Source organism: Oncorhynchus tshawytscha, linkage group LG05 (genome assembly GCF_018296145.1).
Source record: "Oncorhynchus tshawytscha isolate Ot180627B linkage group LG05, Otsh_v2.0, whole genome shotgun sequence".
NCBI lineage: Eukaryota > Metazoa > Chordata > Actinopteri > Salmoniformes > Salmonidae > Oncorhynchus > Oncorhynchus tshawytscha.
The window spans coordinates 45,832,174-45,859,680 of NC_056433.1; the positions used below are offsets into that span (position 1 = coordinate 45,832,174).

The 27,507-nt window shown below is 43.3% G+C and overlaps 1 protein-coding gene across 5 annotated transcripts in view; it reads right to left on the bottom strand.

Annotated features, from left to right (window-relative positions):
- Positions 1 to 27,507, bottom strand: part of LOC112250654 (choline transporter-like protein 5-B) — a 50,650-nt gene that overhangs the window by 7,023 nt on the left and 16,120 nt on the right. For 2 of the 5 annotated variants that reach the window (XM_024420987.2, XM_024420986.2), the window contains exons 2-17: positions 20,500 to 20,548; positions 13,185 to 13,258; positions 10,423 to 10,507; positions 9,470 to 9,554; positions 9,217 to 9,345; positions 5,755 to 5,815; positions 5,461 to 5,584; positions 5,161 to 5,205; positions 4,796 to 4,828; positions 2,646 to 2,729; positions 2,423 to 2,535; positions 2,025 to 2,162; positions 1,596 to 1,695; positions 1,329 to 1,421; positions 948 to 1,035; positions 370 to 632 (exon numbers count right to left, since the gene is read on the bottom strand). In XM_024420987.2, the coding sequence (XP_024276755.1) occupies positions 370 to 632; positions 948 to 1,035; positions 1,329 to 1,421; positions 1,596 to 1,695; positions 2,025 to 2,162; positions 2,423 to 2,535; positions 2,646 to 2,729; positions 4,796 to 4,828; positions 5,161 to 5,205; positions 5,461 to 5,584; positions 5,755 to 5,815; positions 9,217 to 9,345; positions 9,470 to 9,554; positions 10,423 to 10,507; positions 13,185 to 13,258; positions 20,500 to 20,548 (1,564 nt within the window). The remainder of the gene's footprint in view (positions 1 to 369; positions 633 to 947; positions 1,036 to 1,328; positions 1,422 to 1,595; positions 1,696 to 2,024; positions 2,163 to 2,422; positions 2,536 to 2,645; positions 2,730 to 4,795; positions 4,829 to 5,160; positions 5,206 to 5,460; positions 5,585 to 5,754; positions 5,816 to 9,216; positions 9,346 to 9,469; positions 9,555 to 10,422; positions 10,508 to 13,184; positions 13,259 to 20,499; positions 20,549 to 27,507) is intronic. The other 3 variants (XM_024420989.2, XM_024420988.2, XM_024420990.2) reach the window with 3 other exon arrangements.

The following is a 27,507-nucleotide window of genomic DNA, read 5'->3' on the forward strand; positions in this document are numbered from 1 at the left end:
CATGCTTAATAGAGACTCTCCATTAATATAGCTTTTTAGTGCAGGACTAGGATTACTCAACCCCCTCCTCCTTATGTGCTAATCCCATATAACTGAGAAAGGGAAAGTCAGTTGAACGACCTTCTGCATTTAACCCAACCCCTCTGAATCAGAGAGTTGCGGGGGCCTGCCTTAATCGACATCCACGTCTTCGGCGTGCGCGGGAACAGTGGGTTAACTGCCTTGCTCAGGGGCAAGACGACAGCTCGGAGGATTCGATCCAGCAACCATTCGGTTACTGGCCCGACGCTCTAACCGCTAGGCTACCTGCCGCCCCATTCAATGAACGTGGGCGTTTTCTGTCGAGTGAAATTATTTGAGCAAGCCTACCTTACAGCCCTACTGAAGGAGGAGAACAGTGGACAGGATGGTATATCCTGGGGCTTCCTCAGGGCCCAGTAGTAGGAGGCGAAGGCCCCGGCCAGGGTGCACTGTCCCAGGGCGATGGTGAAGTTGACCAGCCACAGGAACACCAGCAGGTTACACAGCTGCAGCACAAATATGTAGCGGTGGTAGAGGCTCTCGCCGCCGTAGAAGGCAAAGGTGCACTGGGAGCCAGGGCACACCTTGGTCACGTTGGTCTGACTGAAGGTCTGGAGAGATAGGGGAAGTTATTCGGTTAGAAGGAAATGCCACCCAATTCCCTATATTGAGCACTCCCCTCTGATCAGAGCATACATCAGCACCCTTCTCCCATTCTCGATTTCCCTACAACAGGGACTAGGGTGCCATTTCATGAAAGACCAAATGTAGCCAGAGCTCACAGATGTTCTCACTGGCTAGCTATTTCACAGCTGAATGATGTGTACTCCTGTTCAGGATTTCAAGGCCAATAAGCATACAGTAGTTTTCAATACAGCTATAACACCAATGTGATAAAGAGGAAGAGAGTCGAGAGAAAAACAAACCTCTGGATCACAGGTGAGGTTGGCATACACGCATTTGTCCGGCGTCGACATGACCTTGTAGACAGCATCGCCTGAAGACGCCAAGAAGCTGAGGGCAAAACCAGTAAAGGGCAACACAGAGGAATGGAAGCAGAAACAAGCATCACAATTTGTACCTGCCTATGAGCCATCAATATTGGGATTTCCACTAAGGGCTCAGCAGTTTTATTAGGTTCAATTCAATTCCAGTCAAGTATATTCCAATCACTATGACTCCATGGGTGATAGCTCAGAATGCTTCACCCGTAGCTACAATAGGTAACACTGCATGTCAAGATAACTATGTAAAGTGTACACATAGCACAGTGAGGATGAGGCTTGGTAAATATATAGAGAGGATACACAGCAGTGACCGCCCAGTACGCTATGCAGATGGCCAGCAGCACAAAAGTGATGATCGGGTAGAAGAGAGTGGACATGATGTAGCCAATGGCCCTGGAGAAGAGAGAGAGAGAGAGAAAGAGAATGGAGAGAACGTGTGTGGGGGAGTGGGGGGGGTAGTTAAAAGTTAGGTTAATTTTCCCACACCGAGCACACAGACGGGTTCGATTCAAAGTGACACAACAAGAGAAGGTCAGAGGTCACTCTCCTGAGAAGATTGCCACTCACCTGCTCCCCTCCTTCAGCAGAGCGATGGCGATGCGTACTCTCCTCCTCAGGAATATCAGGATTATTATGATGACCGCCTCAATGACCGACAGGGAGATCACTGCAATACAAATTATAACAATTAAGCAGAAGAAAAAAGGTGCTATTCCTCAGACCAGAGACTCTCCTGGCGTTTGCCCAATTCATTTAAGCAATATCAGGTTGCATACGGTTAACAGGAAATCCTATGGTTTCCCCATCTCTAATTCATCTACTGATTGAGAAGCAAAAGCAAAACCAGCAGACATGCTTCGCACCCAACTGCTTCACAGCAAGTCCAAGAGACTCTGCACCTTGTGATAAACACAGTAAAACTGAGTCGACAGCCTTGTGCTAGGCTAGTAGTTCCCGTGCTAAACCAATAGATGGGAGAAGTGGATGGCCACGCACTGAAGATGAGCCAGGTCTGACTGAGCTGCAGGTAAACTCGGAAGTCCGTCTGAAAGCCGATGTCAGAGATGGTGACGTCACCATCCCCGTGTGGCTTCCCTCTCAGTGTACTGAACTCCCAGTAGCAGTGCCAGATCCCTGAGAAAGACAGAGGAGAGAGAGACAGAGAAGAAAGAGATGTGACACGTTGAGATACTGCACCTGTACATCTGCTACATTTAGCTTGTGGACACGATCTCCCACACAAATCTACATACAGTAGCGGTATGTTGACCTTCAGTACAGTATGGGCTGGTGAAGTGTGGATAATGTACTCAGGCTAAAGATGGCATTGTGCTCTTTTAGTGAGGCTATAGTAGCTTTTGGGTCAGTGACGGAGAGCGTACTGCATTACTAACCGTAGCCCACCACAGCGATGACTCCGAAGATGATGAGCCACAGGAGCACTCCGGCTGTGAACCGCAGCAGCAGGATAAAGGCCAGACTGACCACCATGGTTATCACCAGACCTCTAGAAACACAAAACACACCTGTTGTGTAAGAGTGAGGACCACTGTAAAACATATACACATACAAAAATACATGCATGAATGCATGAGGACACACGTGTGTCGGACTTACATTAAGATCCAGTACCAGGAGTTGGCATAGTCCTCAAAGATCTTCATGCCAACCTCCTTGGCGTCTAGCAGACTGGTAATGCCACTGTGAGGGGAGGGAGAGGAGAAGCGAGAGCAAAAGATTGAGGGAGAAATAAAGAATGAGAACGTGCTCATTTACGGAGAGAACATTGGCCTGTGTTGTGTTGCAATCCCTCTCACTTGCACACACAGCACAGGGCCACGACACACTGCAGTTTATGAGGGGGCTGTACAGCCCTGGGAGACGGCACAGGTTGTAGGCAGGCGTCCCTTATAAATGTGTCACACGTCAACATATTAGTGTTATCAAAGCGCTAGGAAGCAGCAATGCTCTCTATGACTCTGAAGCAGGTTACTACTCCACCACAGTAGCAAAGGAACCAGGAATAATACATACAAATGAGTCTTGAAGCTTAGCTATTCCTGTAGGCATCTCTTTCTGTCATAACTACACGAACAAGCAGAAAATGGTAACAGTTCAATGTACAGTACAAGCTTGACAAAGAGCTGATGGCAAAAATCACCAGGAATACTTCACCAGATATCCACTGTACCTACAGCTCTATCTAGAACCGTAGTGTTCTTCGGCGGTCCCCATAGGATAACCCTTGAAGAATCCTTGTTGGTTGCAAGTAGAACCATTTTACAGAGGGTTCTACCTGGAACCCAAAAGGGTTCTACCTGGAACCAATAGGGGTTATCCTGTGGGGACAGCCAAAGAACCCATTTGGAACCTTTTTTCCCTAGAGTGTTATTGTAGACATCGGACCCAAAGTATTCCCTGGTGCTTTTACTCACTATATTATCAGCCTCTACGGGACTGGTGAACAGCAGTAGCGAGAGACTAGAACCAACCTTCCCCTGGAGCTGTGCAGAATGTCTCGTGAGTGGAGCACCAATCTCGGTCTGTTTTATGAGGACAGCTACCACACGTCAGGAGGAAAGCTCACTCTAGGCATTAATTTCATCTGGACCATCATATTTCTCTAAAAAGCCCATGACCGTACAGCTATAATAGCACATAATGCAACCTACTCAAGTAATTCATGTTGTTATGAAAAATGAGCCCTAGTAACACCAATGAAACCCTACCAATGTACCAATGAAACCGAAAGTGCTGTGCTATTGTGCCTAACGCACTCCCCAGAACTGGTGAACAGCAGTAACTGTTCCATCTATAACAGATGGAGTTTGGCCGAACCTGTCGAAAACAAAATAATTGATGCTTTGTTAAAGGTTTTGGTTGGAGGCAGTGTAATTGGAAGGAAATGCTCTGTCCTTGGACAACTCTTTGAAGTGCCCATTCAGGGGGAAATATGTGAAAAGCACTGGTGGGCTGTTGACAAATCATGCGTGATGGTGAGATGAGCCTAGCCATGCCTGAGGATTCACCATCAGGCATAACAGAATAATAGCTGGAGAGATTTTTTTAATTTATTACTTTGACAAAAACGCCCCTCTACAAAGACTGTAATTTCTAATAGGAAATGGTGGCGCAGTCATCAACTACAGATGCTGAGGACATACACAGCTCAAAGTTTGGGCAAGATGAAAGATGGCATTACACCTGTCATAACAATGACATTACCAGTCAAAACAATGCAGATGACATTAGATGACTAGTCACCTGTGGAACTCTATTTGTGTTCAAATATAGTCTATGAAAGTCAGAGGTAGGCCTAATATATATATATATATATATAATTTGTGGTAATTACTGTGGTAATAACGCTAATTACTGCATTAATCTGATGCTGAGGCTGCTCTTATCCAGTTTCACGAAATGAAATCTTTGCAAACATTATGATGAGAAAATATCACTGAAGGAAGATGTTGATGAAAGCTAGGGGGTGACGTAACTCTCAGCTTTGAAAGACCAATATAGTACATTAACTGTAAGCCAAGTTGTTACTCGTCTTTGCTAGGGCTTCAATATGGATGTTAGCTCCACATCAGGGCAACATTTGAAGGTAATCTGTCCTCTTTCCTTTCCACAGCCACAAGCCGGAGAGGAACAGCAGCAGATTACCCATGACGCACAGTCAGGTGGGAAGGTTAGTTTGCAGACAGTGAGCTCGGGGCTACAGAAGGTTACGGTTCAAGGTTAAAATACTGTAATTAGTTTGAGACCTTTCCACTCCTTGCTGCATGGCGGTAACTCGGCTAAAAAAGAAAAAAGCATTCAACTGGTCATAACATCCTTCTTTCAAAGGCAAACATGATGTACTAATGATGGCAGCTCGTTAACACAAAACGATCAAGACCCTGCATCGGTCTTAATTGCTGTTCTCTTATCTCTCCCACAAGTTAATCCATATACGTATTGATCGTTTTATAGACTGTATATGCATAGCATGAGGAAAGTCACTTAACTGTACTACTCTGAAGCTACAGCGTGAGCTGCATTTCCATGCAAACATGCATAGACGGATTTCAATGTGCATGAATGATCCACACTCTACTGGGCATGAGGGATCATGGCCCAGTTGTCCTACCCTGCAATAGCTGTCCAGTTGACTCTGGGTTCCAAGTTAGAATCCCTATGACAATATAATAGTTTAAATGCATTTGAATTCCCAAACATGGCCTCAATGATGCCACAGTGAACAGATTTATACAGCGTTAATTCATCTTTCAGGTCTACTGGTCAAAAGATATTCAACCATGTGAATCCACCACCCCTAATAGGCCTCCCACTTATACAATTCATCCCATAGTCTCACTCCGCAGAAATCCCAAGATTTCGACCACAACAAAGGCTTCTGCAGAGCGACATTGGGGAGAGCAGAACTTACTTGGCAGCGTCTCGGAGATCGATCACGCTCCTTGTTTTACCTAAGCCGTCTTTGAAGACTGTCTTGTTGGCGACAGTTAGCGTACCGTTCCTGGTGATGAAGTCTGGGAAGCACCGCTGGAGGACTGAAACACACAAACAAATATTTTGACAACTTGGTATTTCAATTTCATTCCCCTTTTCCAACCAGTCACATACCCTCCCCTCCCACAGAATCTAAGTCTTAGGAATAGACCGTATGAAAGTCACAATAAGGATAGTGGATGAACTGTGTGCAGAGCTCGGATTCACTTACAAGGTCTGCTTGGCACTATCATGGAAGGGCAGTCCTCATCTCTCAAGACTTGTGCAACGGACTAAACAGAAAAAAGGCGAGAGGGAGAAGAAGTCAAACAATACGCACTGTGTGACGTCAAAGCCTCAGACTTGAGTTTTTAATAAGTCGTCTGTTCTTTCGACTAATAAATTGGTCGGAATATTAAAACGTGTATTTTAGGTTAGGATGACTGGTAAGACATCCTATCATCATATCCTATGACTTTGCCATTATCCAACAGGACCATGAGGAGAGTGGGCGTGTGGCTGAGTTGACAAGGAACAGACGACTGTCTGTCATACAGTACAGAACAGACTGGTAGGGAACCCTTTCTGCTCTATCTTCTATTCCTCAGTTTAGCACTCTGCTCTGGGTACTGACTGAGTAGACACAGTGTGGGTGGGAGAACCAACGATTCAGCAGTAACAGTGTGATTGTGTGATTATGAGTTCCCACACACCATCTCGCACACTCTCCCTTCCCCCCCTTTCTGTCTCTCTAAGTCTCATCTGAGGTGCCATGCCAGCATGTCTAACGAACACGGACCAGTATCACAGTCTGTGTCCCACAAACCAACTCGTCAGGGCTGTGAGTGTCATCAGCAGATGCCGCCTTCCTCACGCTTTTCTCTCACAGGACTTTCAAATGAAATTCTCATCATGTTTCCTTTACATAGTACATTAGGCCCAGTACTTACAGAAAAACACATCCAATGATATTACTTTGTATCATTTCTATACAACAAGATATATTCTATGCAACAACTAAATGACTCAATCTGACTCCAATAAGATTTGAATTCCTGAAGAGGAAGGGCCTCGGTCGCTACTATTGAACACTATTATTGATCTTATTTTAATTCCAAAAACAAAAGAAAGTTTGTTTAAAGGCCCAGTGTCGTCAAAATCATGATTCTCCTGTGTTGTATATATATATATTTCCACTAGGGCTGACCCCGTCTAAAACAAATCTTGGTCGACCGAGTTCTTTCGACTAATAAATTGGTCTAAATATTAAAATGTGTATTTTCCATGTATAGACACACCCTGTGTGATTAAATAAAATCAACTATATGTATTGAGCTTATCTGATGCTTTCAGCACACTGTTTGATAAGACACAAATTACTCAAGAGAGAGCCAAATAACAAGATAACCAGAAAAAAAAAGAAAAAAAACTTAACCTGACCCGATCATCCTCCTCTCCCTCCTGCTGGCTTTCGCAGATTCTGCCATTACTCTCCTGAAGATGCTGGTAATAGGCTACACGAGGATTTGACAACCTTCCTCATGAGGAACGGCAATTTATCTTACCATTTCTACCCATCTGCCTTCCAGTTATGGTTTTCATATGCACATTTTCGTGGAACTGTTTAATTTCATTCATAATAACGTCTTCATATCTCAAAATCATTGTCAAGTGGTTCATCTAAATTCTATCCAAATCTAAATGAAAAAGTGACACAAACCTAAAACATAACCCTCGTTGCCATTGCCAATGATGATACGCCTACTCCCGCTCAGGTGCTTGACGCCGCCAGACTACTAACCACCGGGCCTTGCAACCTACATTATGCACACCTGGCAACAATCATTACACACACCTGCTCCCCATCGTTATGCACACCTGGACATCATCATTACTTTTATTACTTCACCTTTATTTAGCCCTCATTAGCCTCAGTCTTCAGGCAGTATTGGTTTTGTATATCTTCATGTTCCTTGTAAACTTACCAACTGCATTTGCTTCCTGACTCCCTGTATCCTCATTACAAACAATGTAAAGAAAAAAAGAAAGCCCACATAAAGCCAACAAACAAAAACATTGCAGCCTGCAGGTAGAAAATATCCGATAAAAATAAATATCATATAAATCACATTGGCAATGCATGGCCTGTCTGCAACAAACTTGAAGCCTTGTATCAACTTGGGTCAGTCTCAAAGCTTGTGCTAGCAAACTTGCAACGTCATATAAAATATCCTGGGAGCTTATTATTTCCTGCAGCAGTGAGCTCAGAACAGACACAGTTGTAGGCTATTTTGCGCAAGGGATAAGAGGTCATTAGGCAGGCCTGTTTCATGATGTTTCCACTGGATCACAGCATGATGTTTTTTTTCCCTTTCATGCTGAGTGGTTATTGAAAGGAAGAGGTGGAGAGACGTTTCTAATACATTGAGGAACTATTGTCATTCTCAACAGATGTAAAAAAAAAAATACTTTGTTTACTTGCTGTTTGAGGTGAAAAAAACATTACTTTGAGAAGCTCCACAACTCATTAGTGGTGGTGCGTTAAGCCAATCAGAAATACTATCAGATCCCCAAATGGGCACATTTACATGCCTACATTTGTAGCCTATAAGGCTACTTCTATGCGTAATCAGGTGCACGTCCTTACTCAACATTAACATGAGGGCTCCAAACAAAAAATGACTAAATTGACAAAACTCGGAAATGGAATGAAATCAACCAAAACTTGTTTCTCACAAGCATAGGTTGTGTGTTCTGCAAACAACGTGTCCACTCCGACAATTTTAACGGTAAAAGACTGGAATAATAATATATTGAATGCATTAACAGAAATGACCGTAACATTGTAGATTAGAAATGATAGGAATTCATGATAAATGTACTACTTGTGATATATGTAATGGGGAATTGATATACACTAACCATCCAACACAAACAATTCACAAAATGAAGTTACGAAAGAAACAATAAATGTGCCCAAATTGTAGGGAGAGAGCGCATTCTGCAGAGAGATGTGCATTGTGCATTTTAGCCACACTCCCCTTCTTCTTGGGCTGTGCCATCCCTACGGCCTCCGCAATGGATTCGTTTACTGAGATGGATGCGAATCAGACAGGTTTCTCGTGTGCCATAAAAAGATATATATTTGCTACTGCTGAAAAACAAATCTTGGTCGACCAACAGCCTATCGACCAAACAATCAACCCGTCGACTAATTGGGGTCAGCCCCAATTGGAATAATACTGTGGAATTGTGTAAGAGCTGTCTGAAAAGACTGGCTGAAATTTCTGCCTATTTTGGTGAGATGGAGTTTTGCCCAGTCTGGTGACATCACTAGGCGGTAAATTAGTTAATAGACCAATACGAAAGAGAGTTCCAAACCTTTCTGCCAATAACAGCTAGTTATCAGTTTTCCCCTCCCCACTCAGACCACTCCCAGACAGTCCTAGCAAAATTATTGCTTGCTCTTTGCTAGGAAGCTATTTTTGTTTCTTTTTGACCATTTAAATTTAAAACAAATCACAGTAATGTACTTAAATGCTCCATAGAAAACATTTTAATATTGAGAAAAAAAATGGCTGCAGTGGATGCGAGTACTCCACCGACTTATAGATCGATAACCATTACAGAAGATAGAACACTCAACGACTTGATAAGTCAGACCACAAGTGACTGGAGGCATCAGTCTCGGTACCTTTCTTGGATTGTCGAAGCCCGGCTTGCAGAACTGCCTGTAATACTCCCAGTAGCTCTTGTTGTACCTGTAGTTGTATTGCATGTCGAGGTATGTGGCAAATCTGTCTGGGCACTTGGAGACGCAGAGCTGGGAAGAGACGAGAAAGGGACAGCCAAACATCAAATCAACGCTTAGTGACAGAGAACAAGCCAGAAAAAACGAGCGGGAACATAATAGCATAATGTCTGCAGTGTTAAGAGGCAGCACTCACCTGGGTTGTAGGGCACTGGAGGTTAATGAGAACGGCAGGATTGGCACATTGCAATATGTTGAAGTAGAATAATATGGCTTTGTTGCTGTAACCACAGGGAAATGGAGAGAATAGTCATTAGTTTCCCAACACGAAGACAATGACAGTTTTATTAAGAGAACGCGGAGAACAAACGTGGTATGGAAAATCTAACAGCAGATTGATCCGTCTGTCAAACAGTGTGTAAAAACACAGGGAGCAGGAACGTCCGTGGCGGTTGTTGCAGGAACGTCCGTGGCGGTTGTTGCAGGAACGTCCGTGGCGGTTGTTGCAGGAACGTCCGTGGCGGTTGTTGCAGGAACGTCCGTGGCGGTTGTTGCAGCAACGTCCGTGGCGGTTGTCAATGCTTCTTTATTAAGCGCTTTTCATACACGGTGCGCAAAGCACTCAATAAACAAACTATTACAGACTAATACAACTAGTAGGCAGCCAGTGTGGTGCAGGAAAACCCATAGAAAAACTTTACTCAGATTATATTGACAAAGAATAGGTGTAAGGAGCAGATCAGCTTGTGATTGTCATAACAGGACGCACAACTGCAACTGTGTTTCAACTATAGTCTTCTTCAGGCAACGTTGCTCCTTATTTGTATTGTTATAATTCTAACTTGCCATATAGTTCAAAAAAATGTTTTCCTGCATCATACTGGCCACCTACTTGTTTTCTTTACTGGGTTACCTGCCATTTAGAGGGCCAACCTACTCCTGTCCTCAACTCACTGAAACTAATACAACTGACATGCTGAGGCCAGGTATTAAATCGTAGGAAATAGCAGTTTCTCTGCATTATGATTTCTCTCATATTGTTTGTGCCGTATTGCGGGTGTCAAAAGTGTTCAAGCCGATACACCTCCCAAGCGGCTTTGGTATCTCTTCCAAGTGCACTAAAAGATTGGCATCTGTCTTTATACTCACGCGTTGGGGGTCCCCTGCTGTCCACAGAACTGTCCGTGGCTGTCGGTGGGGTAGACCACCTTCCTGGGGTCGCCATGGATCCAGGCTGCAACCAGACAAAAAACGGCCGCATCATTAGCCTCATTCCCTGCCCCTTCAACTGTCAATCACTCTGGGCATTTACGAGTCAGTGACAGGACCTCCCTGGCTGTGTGTGCATGGGAATACTCTGCCCGGCTGTAACGCACACTAACATAATCACTTCCGAATTTAAAGAAGCAGGTCAAACGGGATCAAAGGTAAGACTCCTATTATGAATCACAATCAGAAAAGCCAGATATGAAAAGATTAGCGAGTCAAGCTGAGAGCTGGCTGTTCAGCAATTACAGGACAACCTGAAAACCTTGTGAGACTACCCTTACAGAATACAGAGAGATCATGTGAGTGAAAACCACTGGGTTGTTTCACCAATTAGGTACCTTTTGAGAAGTGTAACCTAGTATAAAACGTTTTGATTTCAACTACTTTTAACATTGTCATAAAGAGCACATGTTTAACTTCATTAAAAAAAACAAGTTTTCCCATCTCAAGAGGTTACGTTTAAAAAATGACTTCAGTAAATGCCTGTTAAGTGCCATATAAAGTAACAGCCCAAAATCCCCTTGTGACAGGGGGAATGGAAGCTTGATTTGTGCAACAGGGAGAGACAATTGAATGCAATACATTTAATTGTAGAGTAAACAGTCTATGGGTTACAGGGTTTACATATTATAGTCTGTTTTCCATCACAAAACACCAGAAAATGGCCAAAAAGGGTAGCTCACCTGCTTTTACACTATGATTTGACTATTAGATGTTTCTTTAGAAAATAATACTTAAAAAGGAATAGTTTACCCATATAAAATCGAGAGTTCTGCTTACGTAACAGGGTTGAACTTAAAATGAGGGACATATGTAAATGAGTCACTAGTCACAATAAATAAATACTATTTTAGAAATGACTGTCAAGGCAACAAAATAACTAGGGTATAACAATAAATGGTGAAAACCTGTTGAAATCTTGGGATTAAGTGGGTTAACTTCTCCCTGGAAGTCACAGAAGGGGCCCCTGAGGGACATGTAAAAATGCTGAAATGTGGCACTTTAGAAAGTCTTTATTCACATAAAAAAATGTGTTTGTTGAAAAAATTGATTTGTTGAATTTTCCTTGTGGTCTATATTAAAAAGGGCACTATATTAAAAAAGGGCACTTCAAAGTCTTTTACAATTCAATGTTGGGGCACAATTTCTATTTTAAATATCAAAGTGATGCAAAATGCACTCTTTTCATGGAACGACACCACCAACAGAACCAAGGCCAGTCTGTATCTTTTGAGACTACTCTGACATTCAATCTAAGCTGCAAATGTGTTTTTCTAACCTGTTTCAGACATTAAAGTAATTATTTTCTGTTAGAGGACAAGGCATTCTATTCCCTTTCTAGCCAACAACACTGTACCTGCCTCACCCAATAGTCCGGATGAAACAGAGTTTATGCATGAGGAAGACCACGGGCGAGGAGAAAGAATGAAAAGCTGTTCACGTAATTGCAAACACGCCAGCGTCTATTTGAAGTCACCTCCATTTTCATGGCTCTGGCTCTCTTAAAGTAATTGGGCAACAGACAGTCCTTCCTCTGCCCAGACTGAGACGTGACTCCACTGCACACGGGAGTCAGAGGGACTGCACTTTGAGAAAAGACAGTTGATTTGACTCATTTAGGGTGTGTGTGTGTGTGGGGGATGGGTGTGTGTGTGTGTGTGTGTTTGGTTTTACCATCCTTCTGGTTCTCACAAGGAAAAAAATATATTTTAGGCTTAGGGGTTAGCTTTAAGGTTAGGGTTAGAATTATGGTTAGGGGTAAGGTTTAGGAGATCGGGTTTGAATGGGAATCAATTGTTTGGTCCCCACAAGAATAGTAAAACAAATGTGTTTGTGTGTGTGCAGGTGTGTGTGTGTTTAAGCATGCATGTCTGTGTCTGTACAGACTGAGGTGTGTGTGTGTGTGAGGAGAGTGATTGATCTACTGAGAGGAACACACTGCAGTAAGGCTGCGTTTACGTCGTCACGCACAACTTCTCTAAGTCCCTTAAAAGGAATGGAGGCCAGAGGATGTCACCCATAACCTGGAGAGCATGGTCAAAACCCCCAATCAAGAGATTAGACACACAGATTAGGGAGATGCCATACAGTAACCTCAGAAACAGAAAGTGACTCACATAAAATCATTAGACTCTGACGTTGCGGACTCCCACTCATTAAGGAATGGGTCTGACTCTGGGGAAATTCAAGTACTCATATTTCCACCTCCCACACACTTCACAACACCAGAGGCTCTGTTGCTCAACGCAAAACGGGATCCAATACAAAACGTTATCTAGCATTTAAATGGCAGTCGGTGGAACGCAGTTTGAATCCCTGAGCCGGCAAGGTGGAAAAAAATTGCTCCCTGGGCGCCGATGACGTGAACATTGATCAAGGCAGCCCCACGCACCTCTCTGAAGAAGGGTTGGGTTAAATGCAGAAGACACATTTTGCTCGAATGCATTTCCCTTTCCTTTCCCCACCCAAAGACTTTGTCAAGATGAGAGCTAGGCAAGCAGAAACTCATGAACACACACACACACTCTCTCTACATGTACATGGGACTTCGACTCGCACAACGTGGAGCATCATCATAGGGTGGGCTGTGGTGTTACAAAACCAACGTGTCTGATGAAATAAACAGCAACATGACAACTCACCCACGGTGCCCAGGGCGATGTAGCCGAGGATGAAGATGACGAATACGACACAGCACACCACATCCGTGCAGCCCCTGGAGAGAAGACAGAGAAAGAGAGGGACAGAAGGAGTGAGTTAAGAGAGAAAGAGTGTCAATTAGATGAGTCTAGTACCAAGGGCTCTGCCCTTGCCATGGCATCCCTGACAGTGGGCTTGTACTTGAGCTCCTAAGCTGGGTGCAGCATTTGCCACCTGACAAGACCAGGTGGCATCTCAAGACACAGGGCTCAGAGAAAAACATTCCGAGCTCCAATTTCTAATGAGACACGCTCCAACCCCCAGAGTTTATGCTCTCCACAGAGATCCCTCCAACAGAGGTTTTGAAGGTTGGATTGCACAATAGTATGTTTACATCTCTGCTTTAGAGAGGCGAGGCTCTCTCTCTCACAGCTGGGGTTTCTCCTCCTGTCCACATAAGAAGTCCTCTCTCGTCTCTCACACTTCTCTCACCCCCAGAGAAGCTGTCAGCCTTGCCCCGCCAGGGCCCCGTCCTCAAAAACCCTCCCCAACTTCCACCCTGTTGTGTCCCCTCAGAGCCAGTACAATCCAAGTCTGAACTTTATCATACAGAGCATGCTCTGTGAAGGCTACAATAAGGAACTACACACCCGAAAGTAAGACCCTCGTGCTTTAAACACTCCTCTTTCATCCCCAGGAAGAAAGCCAGTGTCGAGTGGAGGCCAGAGGCAGGTCTGCTGTGGCGCTCCTTTGAGGTAGCTGCTTGTCCTTGTTTTGTATGCAGTGTGGTGCCACCATAGACTCCACGAGCAGTACATACGCACATTGCTTTTGAGCCTCCGAACACCATTTTTGTGATTAAATAGCAGATGGTCCTGTGGAGCTCAGGCCACAGATGCACATAGAATATCAATTTCATTGCAATGGATATTAAAAAGGATAAACTACTTAGATAGAGAAATACACAGAAACAAATATGCTGTATACACATACAAACACACATGCAAGAACGTTTAGGTTACCAAGGGTGGCTCTTAAACTGATTTAGACTGAGGGAGTTGCACAGTTCAATCTTTGCATCACAAATTATCCAGGATTGTTTTGCTAGTGCTGTTGCTACTAAGCAGAATGATCATAGCCCTACATAAATACTGTAGGTAATTGCAACTGCATTGGCATTCCATGCTAATGAGTTGTATTGGTGAAAATGGGGCTTGTTGATGAGTTCAACATTAGTGAAGATATAGATTTCTTCACAGTTAAAAATGGCTGAAATCCAGAACTACAGTACCTATAATAAACGCATTTCTCACTGCTGAATTAAAAATGGGCCTATTATTACCAATCTCATCTGAATTACATGGGCTTGATTGCAACAAACAGTCAGAACTTAACATGCTCCTGCAGGTTAACGCTGGATTCCTTTAAATCGAATCCAAATGTATTTGTCACATGCGCCGAATACTACAGGTCAGCTCTGACAGCTGATGCTTAAAGTTAGAGAGGGAGATATAAGACTCCAGCTTCAGTGATTTTTGCAATTCGTTCCAGTCATTGGCAACAGAGAACTGACAGGAAAGGCGGCCAAAGGAAGTGTTGGCTTAGGGGATGACCAGTGAAATATACCACTATGGTGATGAGCTTTAGTCAATTAACAGTATTTTCACATAGGTGTTCCTGTGTGTGGAGTGCGATTGAGATTGCATCATCTGTGGATCTGTTGCGGCGGTGTGCGAATTGGAGTGGGTCTAGGGTTTCTGGGGTTATGGTGTTGATGTTAGTCATGACCTGCCTTTCAAAGCACTTTGTGGCTACTGACGTGAGTTCTACTGGGTGCTAGTCATTTAGGTAGGTTACTTTCTTTCTTGGGCACAGGGACTATGGTGTTCTGCTTGAAACATGTATACTACCATTCAAAAGTTTGGGGTCACTTAGAAATGTCCTTGTTTTTGAAAGAAAAGTATTTTTTTCGTCCATTAAAATAACAGCAACTTGATCAGAGATGCAGTGCAGACATTGTTAATCATGTAAATGACTATTGTAGCTGGAAACGGCAGATTTGTTATGGAATATCGACATAGGCGTACAGAGGCCCATTATCAGCAACCATCACACCTGTGTTCCAACGTTGTTAGCTAATTGTTAGCTAATCCAAGTGTATCATCTTAAAAGGCTAATTGATCATTAGAAAACCATTTTGCAATTATGTTAGCACTGTTAAAAACATTAAATAAAAATAAAAAACAGCTGAAAACTGTTGTTCTGATTAAAGAAGCAATAAAACTGGCCTTCTTTAGACTAGTTGAGTATCTGGAGCATCAGCATTTGTGGATTCGATTACAGGGTCAAAATGGCCAGAAACAAATAACTTTCTTCTGAAACTCACCGGTCTACTCTTGTTCTGAGAAATGAAGGCTATTCCATGAAAGAAATTGCCAAGAAACTGAAGATCTTGTACAACGCTGTATACTATTCCCTTCACAGAACAGCGCAAACTGGCTCTAACCAGAATAGAAAGAGGAGCGGGAGGCCCCGGTGCAAAACTGAGCAAGAGGTCAAGTAGATTAGTGTCTAGTTTGAGAAACAGACGCCTCACAAGTCCTCTACTGACAGCTTCATTAAATAATACCTGCAAAACACCAGGCTCAATGTCAACAGTGAAGAGGCTTCTCCAGGATGCTGGCCTTCTAGGCAGAGTTCCTCTGTCCAGTGTCTGTGTTATTTTACACATCTTCATATTTTATTTTTATTGGCCAGTCTGAGATATGGCGTTTTCTTTGCAACTTTACCTAGAAGGCCAGCATCTCAGAGTTGCTGAGACTGGTGTTTTGCGGGTGCTATTTAATGAAGTTGAGGACTTGTGGCACTGCACATGGTGATCTTAGGCTTGTGTGCGGCTGATCGGCCATGGAAACCCATTTCATGAAGCTCCCGATGAGCAGTTATTGTGCTGACGTTGCCTCTAGAGGCAGTTTGGAACTCTGTAGTGAGTGTTGCAAATGACAGACAATTTTTATGCGCCTCAGCACTCGGCGGTCCCGTTCTGTTAGCTTGCGTGGCCTATCATTTCGAGGCTGAGCCATTGTTGCTCCTATGTCACACCCTGATCTGTTTCACCTGTCTTTGTGATTGTCTCCACCCCCCTCCAGGTGTCGCTCATCTTCCCCATTTTCCCCTGTGTATTTATACTGGTGTTTCTCTGTTGCCAGTTTGTCTTGTTTGTTCAAGTCAACCAGGGTTTTGAGTCTCTGCTCCTGCTTTTCCCAGTCTCTCTATTCTCGCCCTCCTGGTTTTGACCCTTGCCTGTCCTGACTCCGAGCCCACCTGCCTGACCACTCTGCCTGCCACTGACCTATACCTTTGCTCAACCTCTGGATCACCAACCTCTGCCTTGCCCTGACCCAGAGCCTGCCTTCCGCCCGGTACCGTTGCCCCACCTCTGGTTTACTGACCCCTGCCTGCCTTGACCTGTCTATTGCCTGACCCTGTTGGAATATTAAACTATTGTTTATTCGACGTGGTCTGCATCTGGGTCTTACCTTCATACCTGACATTCTAGGCGTTTCCACTTCACAATAACAGCACTTACAGTTGACCGGGACAGCTCTAGCAGGGCAGAAATTTGATAAACTGACTTGTTGGAAAGGTGGCATCCTATGACATTGCCACGTTGAAAGTCACTAATCTCTTCAGTGAGGCCATTCTACTGCCAATGTTTGTCTGTGAAGATTGAATGGCTGTGTGCTCAAATAGCCAAATCCACTAAATAGCCAAATTCACATACTTTTTTATATGGAATGCAACAACATTGAAAGACAATTAAAATGTAATTATAAAACAAAGCACTTTGCAACGGTTTCTTTGGTTAAGATAACGATTTCCAAATAATACGAAATTACTCTCCCTACCACATTTCTTTCCAATTCAGAAATCCACGTTACGGAGTGGTAAATCGCTGACGGATGATGGTTGCAATTGACATCAGCTGTGCGGGTGATTTTAGAGCGTAATGATGGTTTAACGAGAGATCAGCTGGTGATAATCTAGTGGTTATCAGTGATTGCAATTTTCCCATTAAGACCTGATACTTAATTGTGAATGTCCAATTTGAGATATCTCTCCAAATGACATTGCCCATAAATCCCCTCCAGCTAATAACTGACCCATGGACCATCTGTTCAGATCTGCATTCTCCTGTCAAAGACCATTACCCACAAAAATCCTGACCGTAAATCATATTTGATGGCATAGACTCAAGGAATGACACAAGTCTATAACATGATGGCTATGGAACTGAGACTTTAAAGGCTAAGCCATATTTCAAACAAACAAACCCAGTCCAAGGGAGCCGAGGCAGAATATGTCTCCATCCTCACACCGACAACATTCCTGTAGAGACAGTGTGATACAGTGTGAAGTGGACCTGCGGTGTGCCCAAAGGCACTGCCGGCTCTGATATTAAACACGGTATTAAAAAGAGGCAGACGAGGGACTACTTTTTCATTTCATTCAAAAGACAAGGAACAAGAGCTGTTGAGGTTGCCATGGTGAGGACTGAATTTCTCAGCGTCCATTAGGAGTTGAGTCAGGTAGCAGACCAGAGGGCAGCTAGGAATCATGGGTGATTAGTCGATGAGATCCAGGGGGTGGGACTCTGAAGCAGACCTTCTGTCACCTCTTCACCTCTTCACCGTGAAGTGAGTCTCCACTGTCTTCTACCCAAACCCCCAGGGCCTAGAGACTTCCTAGTCCTCGCTGAATGAAAAGCATACCCATAATATGACGCAGCCATCACCATACTGAAAATATGAAGAGTGGTACTCAGCAGAGTATGTGAGCGGAGTTGAGCAGTCAGAAATCCCTCTTATCGCTCAATGAGTGGTGCTTTCCGGTGCGCCAATTCCTTTCCAACTGCACCGCGAAAAACCGCTCCTCGCTCACAGGGGGGGAAAAAATGACACTCCAAATGTGTTTGATTCATTAAAATCACAATTTAACCAACACCCATCTATTTTTGTGACTACCTGGACCTCCCATATGGTTTTGAAGTAATGAAACCAAACTGTACGACTTGAATGAAAAGTATTTTCATTAAAAAAAAAAACAGGGAAAGTGGACTGTAAGAAGCGCTCATCATTTCAAATAGGCTACATTAGACAGAGACGACCTATTAAGGCAAAGTCAAAGCTAGCACTACAGAGCTAACACAGAACGACCTTTGATTCAGGTGAACGTTGAAAGGAAGCTGGTAAACGAGACAAAAAAAAAATAGGTATCTTTCTCTCATCTCTGTGACGCAAACGCAGCCCAACTGCAAATGTGGTCCAATGCCAAATCCCAGTCATAGTCTAAAAGTCTTAGATCTCCATAGCTGAACCATAATCTGTCGGCTAGAACCATTTCCTTTCCCCTGCTGGGTTGGTATGTATGTGTGCTGCTACTCTAAGTGCTGTGAGGCAGTGGGTACCGGCTGGCATTCCTGTCAGTGACATGTGAAGCTCTGTGACAGAGTGTTCTATTCGTAAAGCTAACTCCACTTGGGGAGCCATTGGTGCCATGGCTGTGGTGGTGATGACCGGTCGACGCTGCCACAGAATAGCGTGGCTGCAATTCTGGTGTGTCACCATTGGCCGACTGTTTCCACCACACAATGGGAATTAACAGGGAGAGAGTTTGGGAGAGAGGGGTAGAGATAATGGATTCTCACATGTTGAAACACACTGGGAAGTTTCTCAAGGTCTGGAGAGCCAATAGATATAGCAGTGGAAGGCACAGGGGTTTTGAATGTTTTTCAACTTCCCTGCAGAAGTCTCAAGGACAAATTGTACAGTCCATGTATGTGTCTTGACTAAAAGGTGTGCAGTCCACTATTCAGGGCGGGACGATACCAATATCGGGATATTTTTTTCAAGGCAAAAATGAAAACAAAGCAGACCTTCTGTAAGTAAAATATTGTGTGCTGTAGCTTGGAAAATAAATCAAATGTGACTCTGGATGACAACATAATGATGTTGGTTTCCAACATTAGGGCTGTTTTCCTAAAGAATTTAAATCTGCTTCACATTTTGTTTCCTTGCCACGATACTAATGGGAATCCCGATACTGGTATCGCGCCGGCCCTAGTCAATGGCATCATTCAATTCATACATTATTCAGATGTACTTTATGGATTGATATATCACCCGTACCGCAGCATAATGGAAGCCGGAATTATTCAGAGCTACAATGCATCTCCATTTTCTCTACTCTTTTAGAGGACTGTTCAATAACCACAGATACAGACTTAATTTAGGCGGTGAGCTTCTGAGAAAAAAAGACAACCGAAGGAGAGTCAGTCCTCTCTCAGTTCTCATTTAAATAAAAACTCTAAGCCAGATAAACATCAAAGTGTCTTCACTTTAGTCCACATCTGTAGGAGTAAAACGAACTGGAGAGGGTGAGATAAAGGCTCGGGGGGGATGCTTTCCCCAGCAGTGTATATGAAGCTGGTCCTGGATATGTCTATTCTACAGTATGAAGTAATGAAACGCTTCAGGGCAGAAATTAGTGGTGTAAAGAGTAAAACCACGAAGTTGAAAGGCTATAAGACATACACAGCTGCATCCTAAATTGGTCATTGAGAAATCTTGTTTACGATGTTGTCTTGTGGGATGGCGAACTCCAGTGAGAGCCAATGACAATCCAAACAAATGTAAACAAGACATAGCAACAGGACATTGGTATATGTACTTGATAAAGCCAGGCATTCAAATAAAAAGGACGTAGCCAGGTTATACATGAATGGTATATGTTGGAAAGAAGTACTTAAATTGGCTGCTTCCCTGTGATATACGAGTTTGTGTTCCTCCGGTCTCCCAGGCTGGTTAACAATGTGTGTCATTGGGCTAACGCCAGCCGATCGTGTGACTAATAGCTATTGATCTGTGTGATGTAGCGAAGACAGCTGCCAGCACTCAGCCTCCCTCTCCATTAACAGTGCCTGGCAAATTATCAATCCGTCAACACATAGAGTGACGTGCAAAAGAGCTTATGAAACAATAAGTTTCATATTTTTATTTGGAGAAAAAAAAAGAATAATAATATAAGATGTGTAGTGGTTTTGATAGAATGCACAATTCAATTCTATGGCAGATTGAGAAGAAGACGATAGGTCCATCTTTGGCGCAAATCAAAAAGAGAGAAAAAAAAACCTTTGGGGAATAACTATCAGTACGCTGTTGAACGTCCACCGTGGAGTCAATTACAAGCGCATTACTGAACATGTTTCTATTGCTTCTTCGTGCAAGGGAAGTTGGAGGAGACCAGAGGATACAGTACCTGTTATGGATAGGTCCTCTGAAGCCCGGGTCAAACTTGCGTGGCTCACCTGTAAGCGAAGCAGATCATTGCATGGTTAGCCTCTAACATGCAAAACAACTGTGCCCTTGGTGAACTACAAGGCTTAGAAACAGGAACATCCAGAGTAAATCTCCAATAACCAGACAAGTGACATGTAAGAGAGCAAATGATAAGTTATTGCATGTAGACTTAGAGCAGAAACTGTCCTCGAGAAACATACGATAACTGCACATGGCATTACTGACAGGAATGCTTATGGCGATCAATGAGAGAGTAAAACAACAGCACATGTACCATTAGTCATAACATTATGTCTGGTCCTGTCCTGCAATAAACATAACATGCAACTGCCTGGGAGGGCACTAACTATCTCAGTTCACAAGTCCTTTCTGTGTCTGTGTCCAATATGGCACCCTATTCCCTATATAGTGCACCACTTTTTACCAGGACCCATAGGGCTCTGGTTAAAAGCAGTGGACTATGTAGGGAATGGGGTGCCATTTGGGACACAGCCTCTGTAGCTGTACTGAGGTGCTAACATGATGCCAAGCTACTATAGATCAGGGGTTCCCAAATTCAGCACGGGGGAACATCCCACGTCTATTTCTGTCTTATACTCTGTACACAAGCCTCTTGTTGGTGGAAGGCTTATTTCCTGCAATCCTACACATTTTGTCATCGGGTGAACAGAGCATTTTGCAGTTTTAAAGCTAATTGTCTTGTAATTCTATACATTTTGCCATGTCGTATGTGTATTCATGTGATATTTGAGTGACTCAAAGATTACAACAAAATCTATGGACTTAAAAAACATTAGCTGGCATAGGCTAGTGGTTCTGGACATTTCTGACAAGTTATAAATAGCTCTCTAAGGTATGCAATGACAAGAGGAAAACTGATGATGCATTACCCAATTTCAAAATTGCACCTTGTGCATTCTACTATTACAACTTTCAAGAGTAAGTTGAAAGCCGGACTGAGTCCCACCCCACAGTTTGGGAACCACTGCTACAGATAACAGAAACTTCTGTGTTTCACACAGAGCCTTTGGGGGTATATAAATCATCTAATTTAACTGCACAGAAGGCATATCTGGGTCACTGCACAGGAATCTCCAAATGACCCTGTATATGTTATCAATCCCATTAAAAAACCCACTAAACACTATACACCACCCCACGTGGCCCTCCTAAAAATCTGGTTGTGTGTGTGTGTGCGTATATATGTGTGTGTGTGTGTGTGCCTGTTGCCTGTATACTTGTGTGTGTGTCGACGTGTATGCCCACACGTGTGTGTATGCATAATGCATATGGTTTGCTAGTGCCCCCATGGAGTTGCAGTATGAACGGTTCCTGTGAGCACATTCATCATCACACAGAGTGTAATTTCTCAGAGCAGCATGAGTGGGCTTATCTCCCATCTGCCCGTCTCTGAAGACCTGCTTCTGCTCTGAGAGATACAGCTCACTTGGCAGAACCCAGCACCATGGATACTGTACTATGCACTGGGCCTCCTAACTGAGCACTCATTAATCACTGGATGTCATTGGCTGAGACGGAGAGAGAGTGAGAAAGACGCATGGAATCACTCTTATGTCGATGATCAATCCCATGGCTGTGATGTTCATCTTTTCTGGTTGAAGACATTCTCTGAGCGGCACTGTTAGGATATTCAGGGATGACATTCGAAAGAGGCATTAGTTAATTAGCATAACATTCGGAAGAGTCATTAGTTATTTAGCAGATGCTTTTATCCGAAACGATGTACAGAATGTATCAGATCCAAGGGAATTGAACCAATAACCCTTGCGACAGAAACACTATAATCCAAAGCACTGAGTATGGAGCCAATTGTTCTGTACTGCTGTTGTGTTTTGATTCTAAATAAAAAGATGGGGACCTTGGAGATTTTCTTGGATAAATCTGCATCTCTCAGCCAAGGACACGTAGACACAGGACCAGGTGCAGTCGTAGTTGATGTGTGTTAATAGCCTGGTCATGTTTTGCATGACAATGACCACAGGAGTTTGCAAAACAGCCCAAACAGATCTGGGACCAGGCCAGTGTGTTACCGCCTTATACAGCACATTTACTTATTTTAATTGGCAAACTACATTGATATGATTGAGGCACGGATGCAAATTGATGCTATAAAGATATGAGACATCAATGATGCAGTGAAATGCCATTTACTGTACTATGGCAGTATGCTTTAGCTTGCCATGTTCCAAGACGTGAAGTTCATGACAGCAACAACATCTATTTCCTCAGGCAAAAGCAGCAACAACAAAAACACTTGGCATTACATCAGTGCAAGATGTTGGAATGGGACCCAGGACACCTGCACCAGGTATAGACCTGGGGTTTTCAAATCAAATCAAATTTTATTTGTCACATACACATGGTTAGCAGATGTTAATGCGAGTGTAGCGAAATGCTTGTGCTTCTAGTTCCGACAATGCAGTAATAACCAACAAGTAATCTAACTAACAATTCCAAAACTACTGTCTTATACACAGTGTAAGGGGATAAAGAATATGTACATAAGGATATATGAATGAGTGATGGTACAGAGCAGCATAGGCAAGATACAGTAGATGGTATCGAGTACAGTATATACATATGAGATGAGTATGTAAACAAAGTGGCATAGTTAAAGTGGCTAGTGGTACATGTATTACATAAGGATGCAGTCGATGATATAGAGTACAGTATATACGTATGCATATGAGATGAATAATGTAGGGTAAGTAACATTATATAAGGTAGCATTGTTTAAAGTGGCTAGTGATATATTTACATCATTTCCCATCAATTCCCATTATTAAAGTGGCTGGAGTTGAGTCAGTGTCAGTGTCAGTGTGTTGGCAGCAGCCACTCAATGTTAGTGGTGGCTGTTTAACAGTCTGATGGCCTTGAGATAGAAGCTGTTTTTCAGTCTCTCTGTCCCAGCTTTGATGCACCTGTACTGACCTCGCCAACTGGATGATAGCGGGGTGAACAGGCAGTGGCTCGGGTGGTTGATGTCCTTGATGATCGTTATGGCCTTCCTGTAACATCGGGTGGTGTAGGTGTCCTGGAGGGCAGGTAGTTTGCCCCCGGTGATGCGTTGTGCAGACCTCACTACCCTCTGGAGAGCCTTACGGTTGTGGGCGGAGCAGTTGCCGTACCAGGCGGTGATACAGCCCGCCAGGATGCTCTCGATTGTGCATCTGTAGAAGTTTGTGAGTGCTTTTGGTGACAAGCCAAATTTCTTCAGCCTCCTGAGGTTGAAGAGGCGCTGCTGCGCCTTCTTCACGATGCTGTCTGTGTGAGTGGACCAATTCAGTTTGTCTGTGATGTGTATGCCGAGGAACTTAAAACTTGCTACCCTCTCCACTACTGTTCCATCGATGTGGATAGGAGGGTGTTCCCTCTGCTGTTTCCTGAAGTCCAAACTGGTATCCGCGGACGAGGTACTGCAGGGGGCCCATGATTTTATTTGGGAGGGGGGGATTTTGGGGGATTATTTATGTGGAACATTATTATTTTATGACCATCACTAGCTGCAACAGAATACCTTCACGGATACCCTTTTTATGTCTCTGCATCCAGGAAATTACAGTCATTGGAGCAACGTTTTTTTTTGTATAGAAAATTCTTATGCAGGCCGTCTAAGTGTTAATTTTAAAGAATGGAAAATCTGTTTCAGTGTCAAGTTAACATTACTATCTTTGAAAAGTAAAGCCTCGTTCACACTGTAGGCCTTATTAACGTTCAGCTCAGTTTTCCTTTTCAAATCCGTTTTCTTACAAGTGACCAAATCGTATGTGTGTGTTCTGACAAAAGTCCTTTGCTGACATGGCTACGCTAGTTGACATGGTAACGATGGGTCCGTGCACAGTGGTGTAGGCTAATTTATGGTGGTGCTCGTGCTTCCTGTCACTCAGAAGTTATGTAGCAAGCTAAGGTGACAACAATGCCTGCCATGGACATTTCCTAGTTGCTTTGAATGTTCAAAATCGTAGTGTGATAATGATCTGACTTACAAAACAAGTCCTTTTTGGCTAGCCAAAGCTGTCAACTAGCTAGCTAGGTAGCTGCTTCGCTTTCTAGCACATTCCCTATTTGTTTGTGGACAATTAACAAGCTAGTTAGCTACCACATGTCCTTGTCAAACTGTAGCTAGCAAGTAGCTAGCAAGCAACAAGATATGCCAAATAACCACTTGAGGGGCAAATATATCCAATTGGCCAAGAATCAGATTTGTATCCGACTTTAAATAACCCATGAAGGTGGTTTTAAAATGTGGCTTAAAATATCAGATTCCATGTGCTTTTTGGCTGTTCAGACTTCAAGAAAGAGAACCGTTTTGAATTGAATATGATTTATTTTTATATGATTTGAGTCACTTCTAACTGACAATAAGAACAAGGCTTTACAATCAAATAAAAGCTAGACACTCGGGGAGAATCAAAAGCGGAGAAACATAGCATTAGCCATGGCAAAATGCATAGACTTGCAGGAAATTAGCTTTCAAACTGCAAAATTGTCTCTCAGCTCCATGCCAAACTGTTTAGAATTGCTGGAAATTATCTTTACAACAGCAACATTTTCTCTACACCGCAAAGATACCTTTCTAGCTAATAGACTTAGATGTTAGTTTCCACTTCATCTTCCAATGAACTGTGGGGAGGTCAAAATAATGACACCGTCTACCAAATCTATTAATTTGAAATGTTGATTACTTATTTGCCATTAACATTCACGACAAGACATTACTTTTTTGTTGTTGATAACATGATGGGGGTCCCTGGGTTGCCGGTTTGCCTGTGTGGGGGGTCCCTGGGCAAGAAAAGTTTGAAATCCCCTGCTATAGACGCTTCCAACAGAACTTTCACAGCCAGCTCAAGTAACTGGAAATGACTATTGGCCAAACAGAATCGCCATTGACAATTCCTACAGTATATGGATTCAGAGTAGATATTGAAAGTGGGTCCTGTGCAGTAGGAGATTGGTTGGATCTGTGTCAGCACTTCCGCAAGGCGTATGATACTAATAGAAACTAGCTACCTTTCTGTGATGCATCATTAGTTGCCTTAAGTTGTTTTTATATCCCGGTGGATGTTCTTACAAACCGGTGGCTGGCAGGTTGCATCACATTAACTCATATCAGAGCTAATTAGAGCTCCAGCTGCCGGGGGTTGTGAGCTGGCTATCTGTTGGACCGGAACTCAAGCAACCAGGCAGAATGCAAATAGACAGAAAACATTTTTTCATAGATATTGCTATGGTGTGTGAATATTTCAAGCGACTGAGTGCTCCCTGGTCTTTGTCAACCATCGTGGTGAAAACAGACGGGTCGGTATCAAGGGGAGGATTGAGGATGGGAATTCATACAGAGATGAAGGGAAGCCAACGGCAAGAGGACAGATTGCGCAACAGCAAGGGGCAGGAGGAAATTGTCTTGGGAGAGCCTGAGATATCGCTCTGTCTCTATGTCAGTGATGAACACTCAGTAAGTCCATGCAGAGGCCTGCCAGTGTGTTCTACTGGGGAACAAATGGGGGCCGTGGGCATCAGCCTCTTGTTAGGGTGTAAAAAGCGGTCACCAGCTTGGCGATCAATGTCTATACCATACTATTGGGTGCATATACTCACAGACCTAAATGCAAGTTTCCAGAGCACTCTTACAACATTAATCAACAACATGAGTGGCTGAAATTCACAAACACACTAAACCAGGATTTGCTTATTTATTAGTGTACTCACCACAGTAGCCTGGCGTTTCCTCCTTTCAGAAGGTCTCTGAGCTTTACTCTGGTTCACAAAACTGACTATAGACTCATTATACATTACCGGCGGGCCCGACATTCACCAGTAACACTGAACCACCAGTATACTTGGCCTTGGTTGATGACTGTACTCAGACTTGGCCAGTGCAAAGAGAGTAGTGGATGTGTGATGTGTTGCTGGGGTCAGGATGAACGAAGGGCTATAGTCAACAAAATGTGGAAAATGCCTGCGAGGCATATTGTGGCAGTTAGATAACATCATTGTGTTGGCTCTGTTGAACCCGTGCACAGCAACATAGAGGGTGCAAACTGATGGTGCCTGATGTCCTAAAGATAGCAGCATCATTTTTGAAGGTAAATATTGAACTTTTGCTAAATAAGGTGTTCAATAAACAGTCAAGCAACATATACTTATTTCAAATTTGATTCCCCAGCATTTATAACTGCATGATTTTCTAAGCTTTGACTGTCATGTTTCTAACTAATTACTTCAAGAAATGTCTTCAAATGTGTCTGTCCCATTTTGTTTCCAAAGGCTGAAGTTAATGGAGAATTTCTGTGCAGCCCTGCCCAAAAATACCGATTTCCGATTGTTATGAAAACTTGAAATTGGCCCTAATTAAATCGACCATTCCAATTAATCGGTCGACCTCTAGTCTGTAGTTATCTGTAGGTAGTATGTGTCTGTAGTTGGTTTGTGTTTACAGTGCTTAAATAAGGAATGAGGATGTTAGTAATATGTATAAACAAATGCAATGTACAGTTTGCAAGTATGTGTGATGTGTGCTGTAGTGAGGGGTTAGTCTTGCGAAGCCAGATGCCGTAGTCTAGACAGAGGCTAGTGGCCATTATTTGTCCAAGCAAATAACAAGGCTCAAAAAATCTCTCATGTTAGCAATTTTTGTAGGAGAATTTCATCATCCAATGGAGATTTCATCATCCAATGCAAATTAACTGGTCATTATAGCTACTCTCTGGGGCATTGAGAGCAGACTGGGTATGGAATTACATATCACAAATCATTGTACTCCAATCCCATTTGCATCCTCTGTCTGCCAAAGCTAAAGATTATGGGTCAATCTACACCACAGCATTGACTTGCCATCATTGACCATGACATAACAGATTGATGGTTTAACAAAGTTGTGTCACTCCCCTCAAATTCCACATTCCAATCATTCAGTGGTTAATCAATGGATGCCCTTGAAGATATA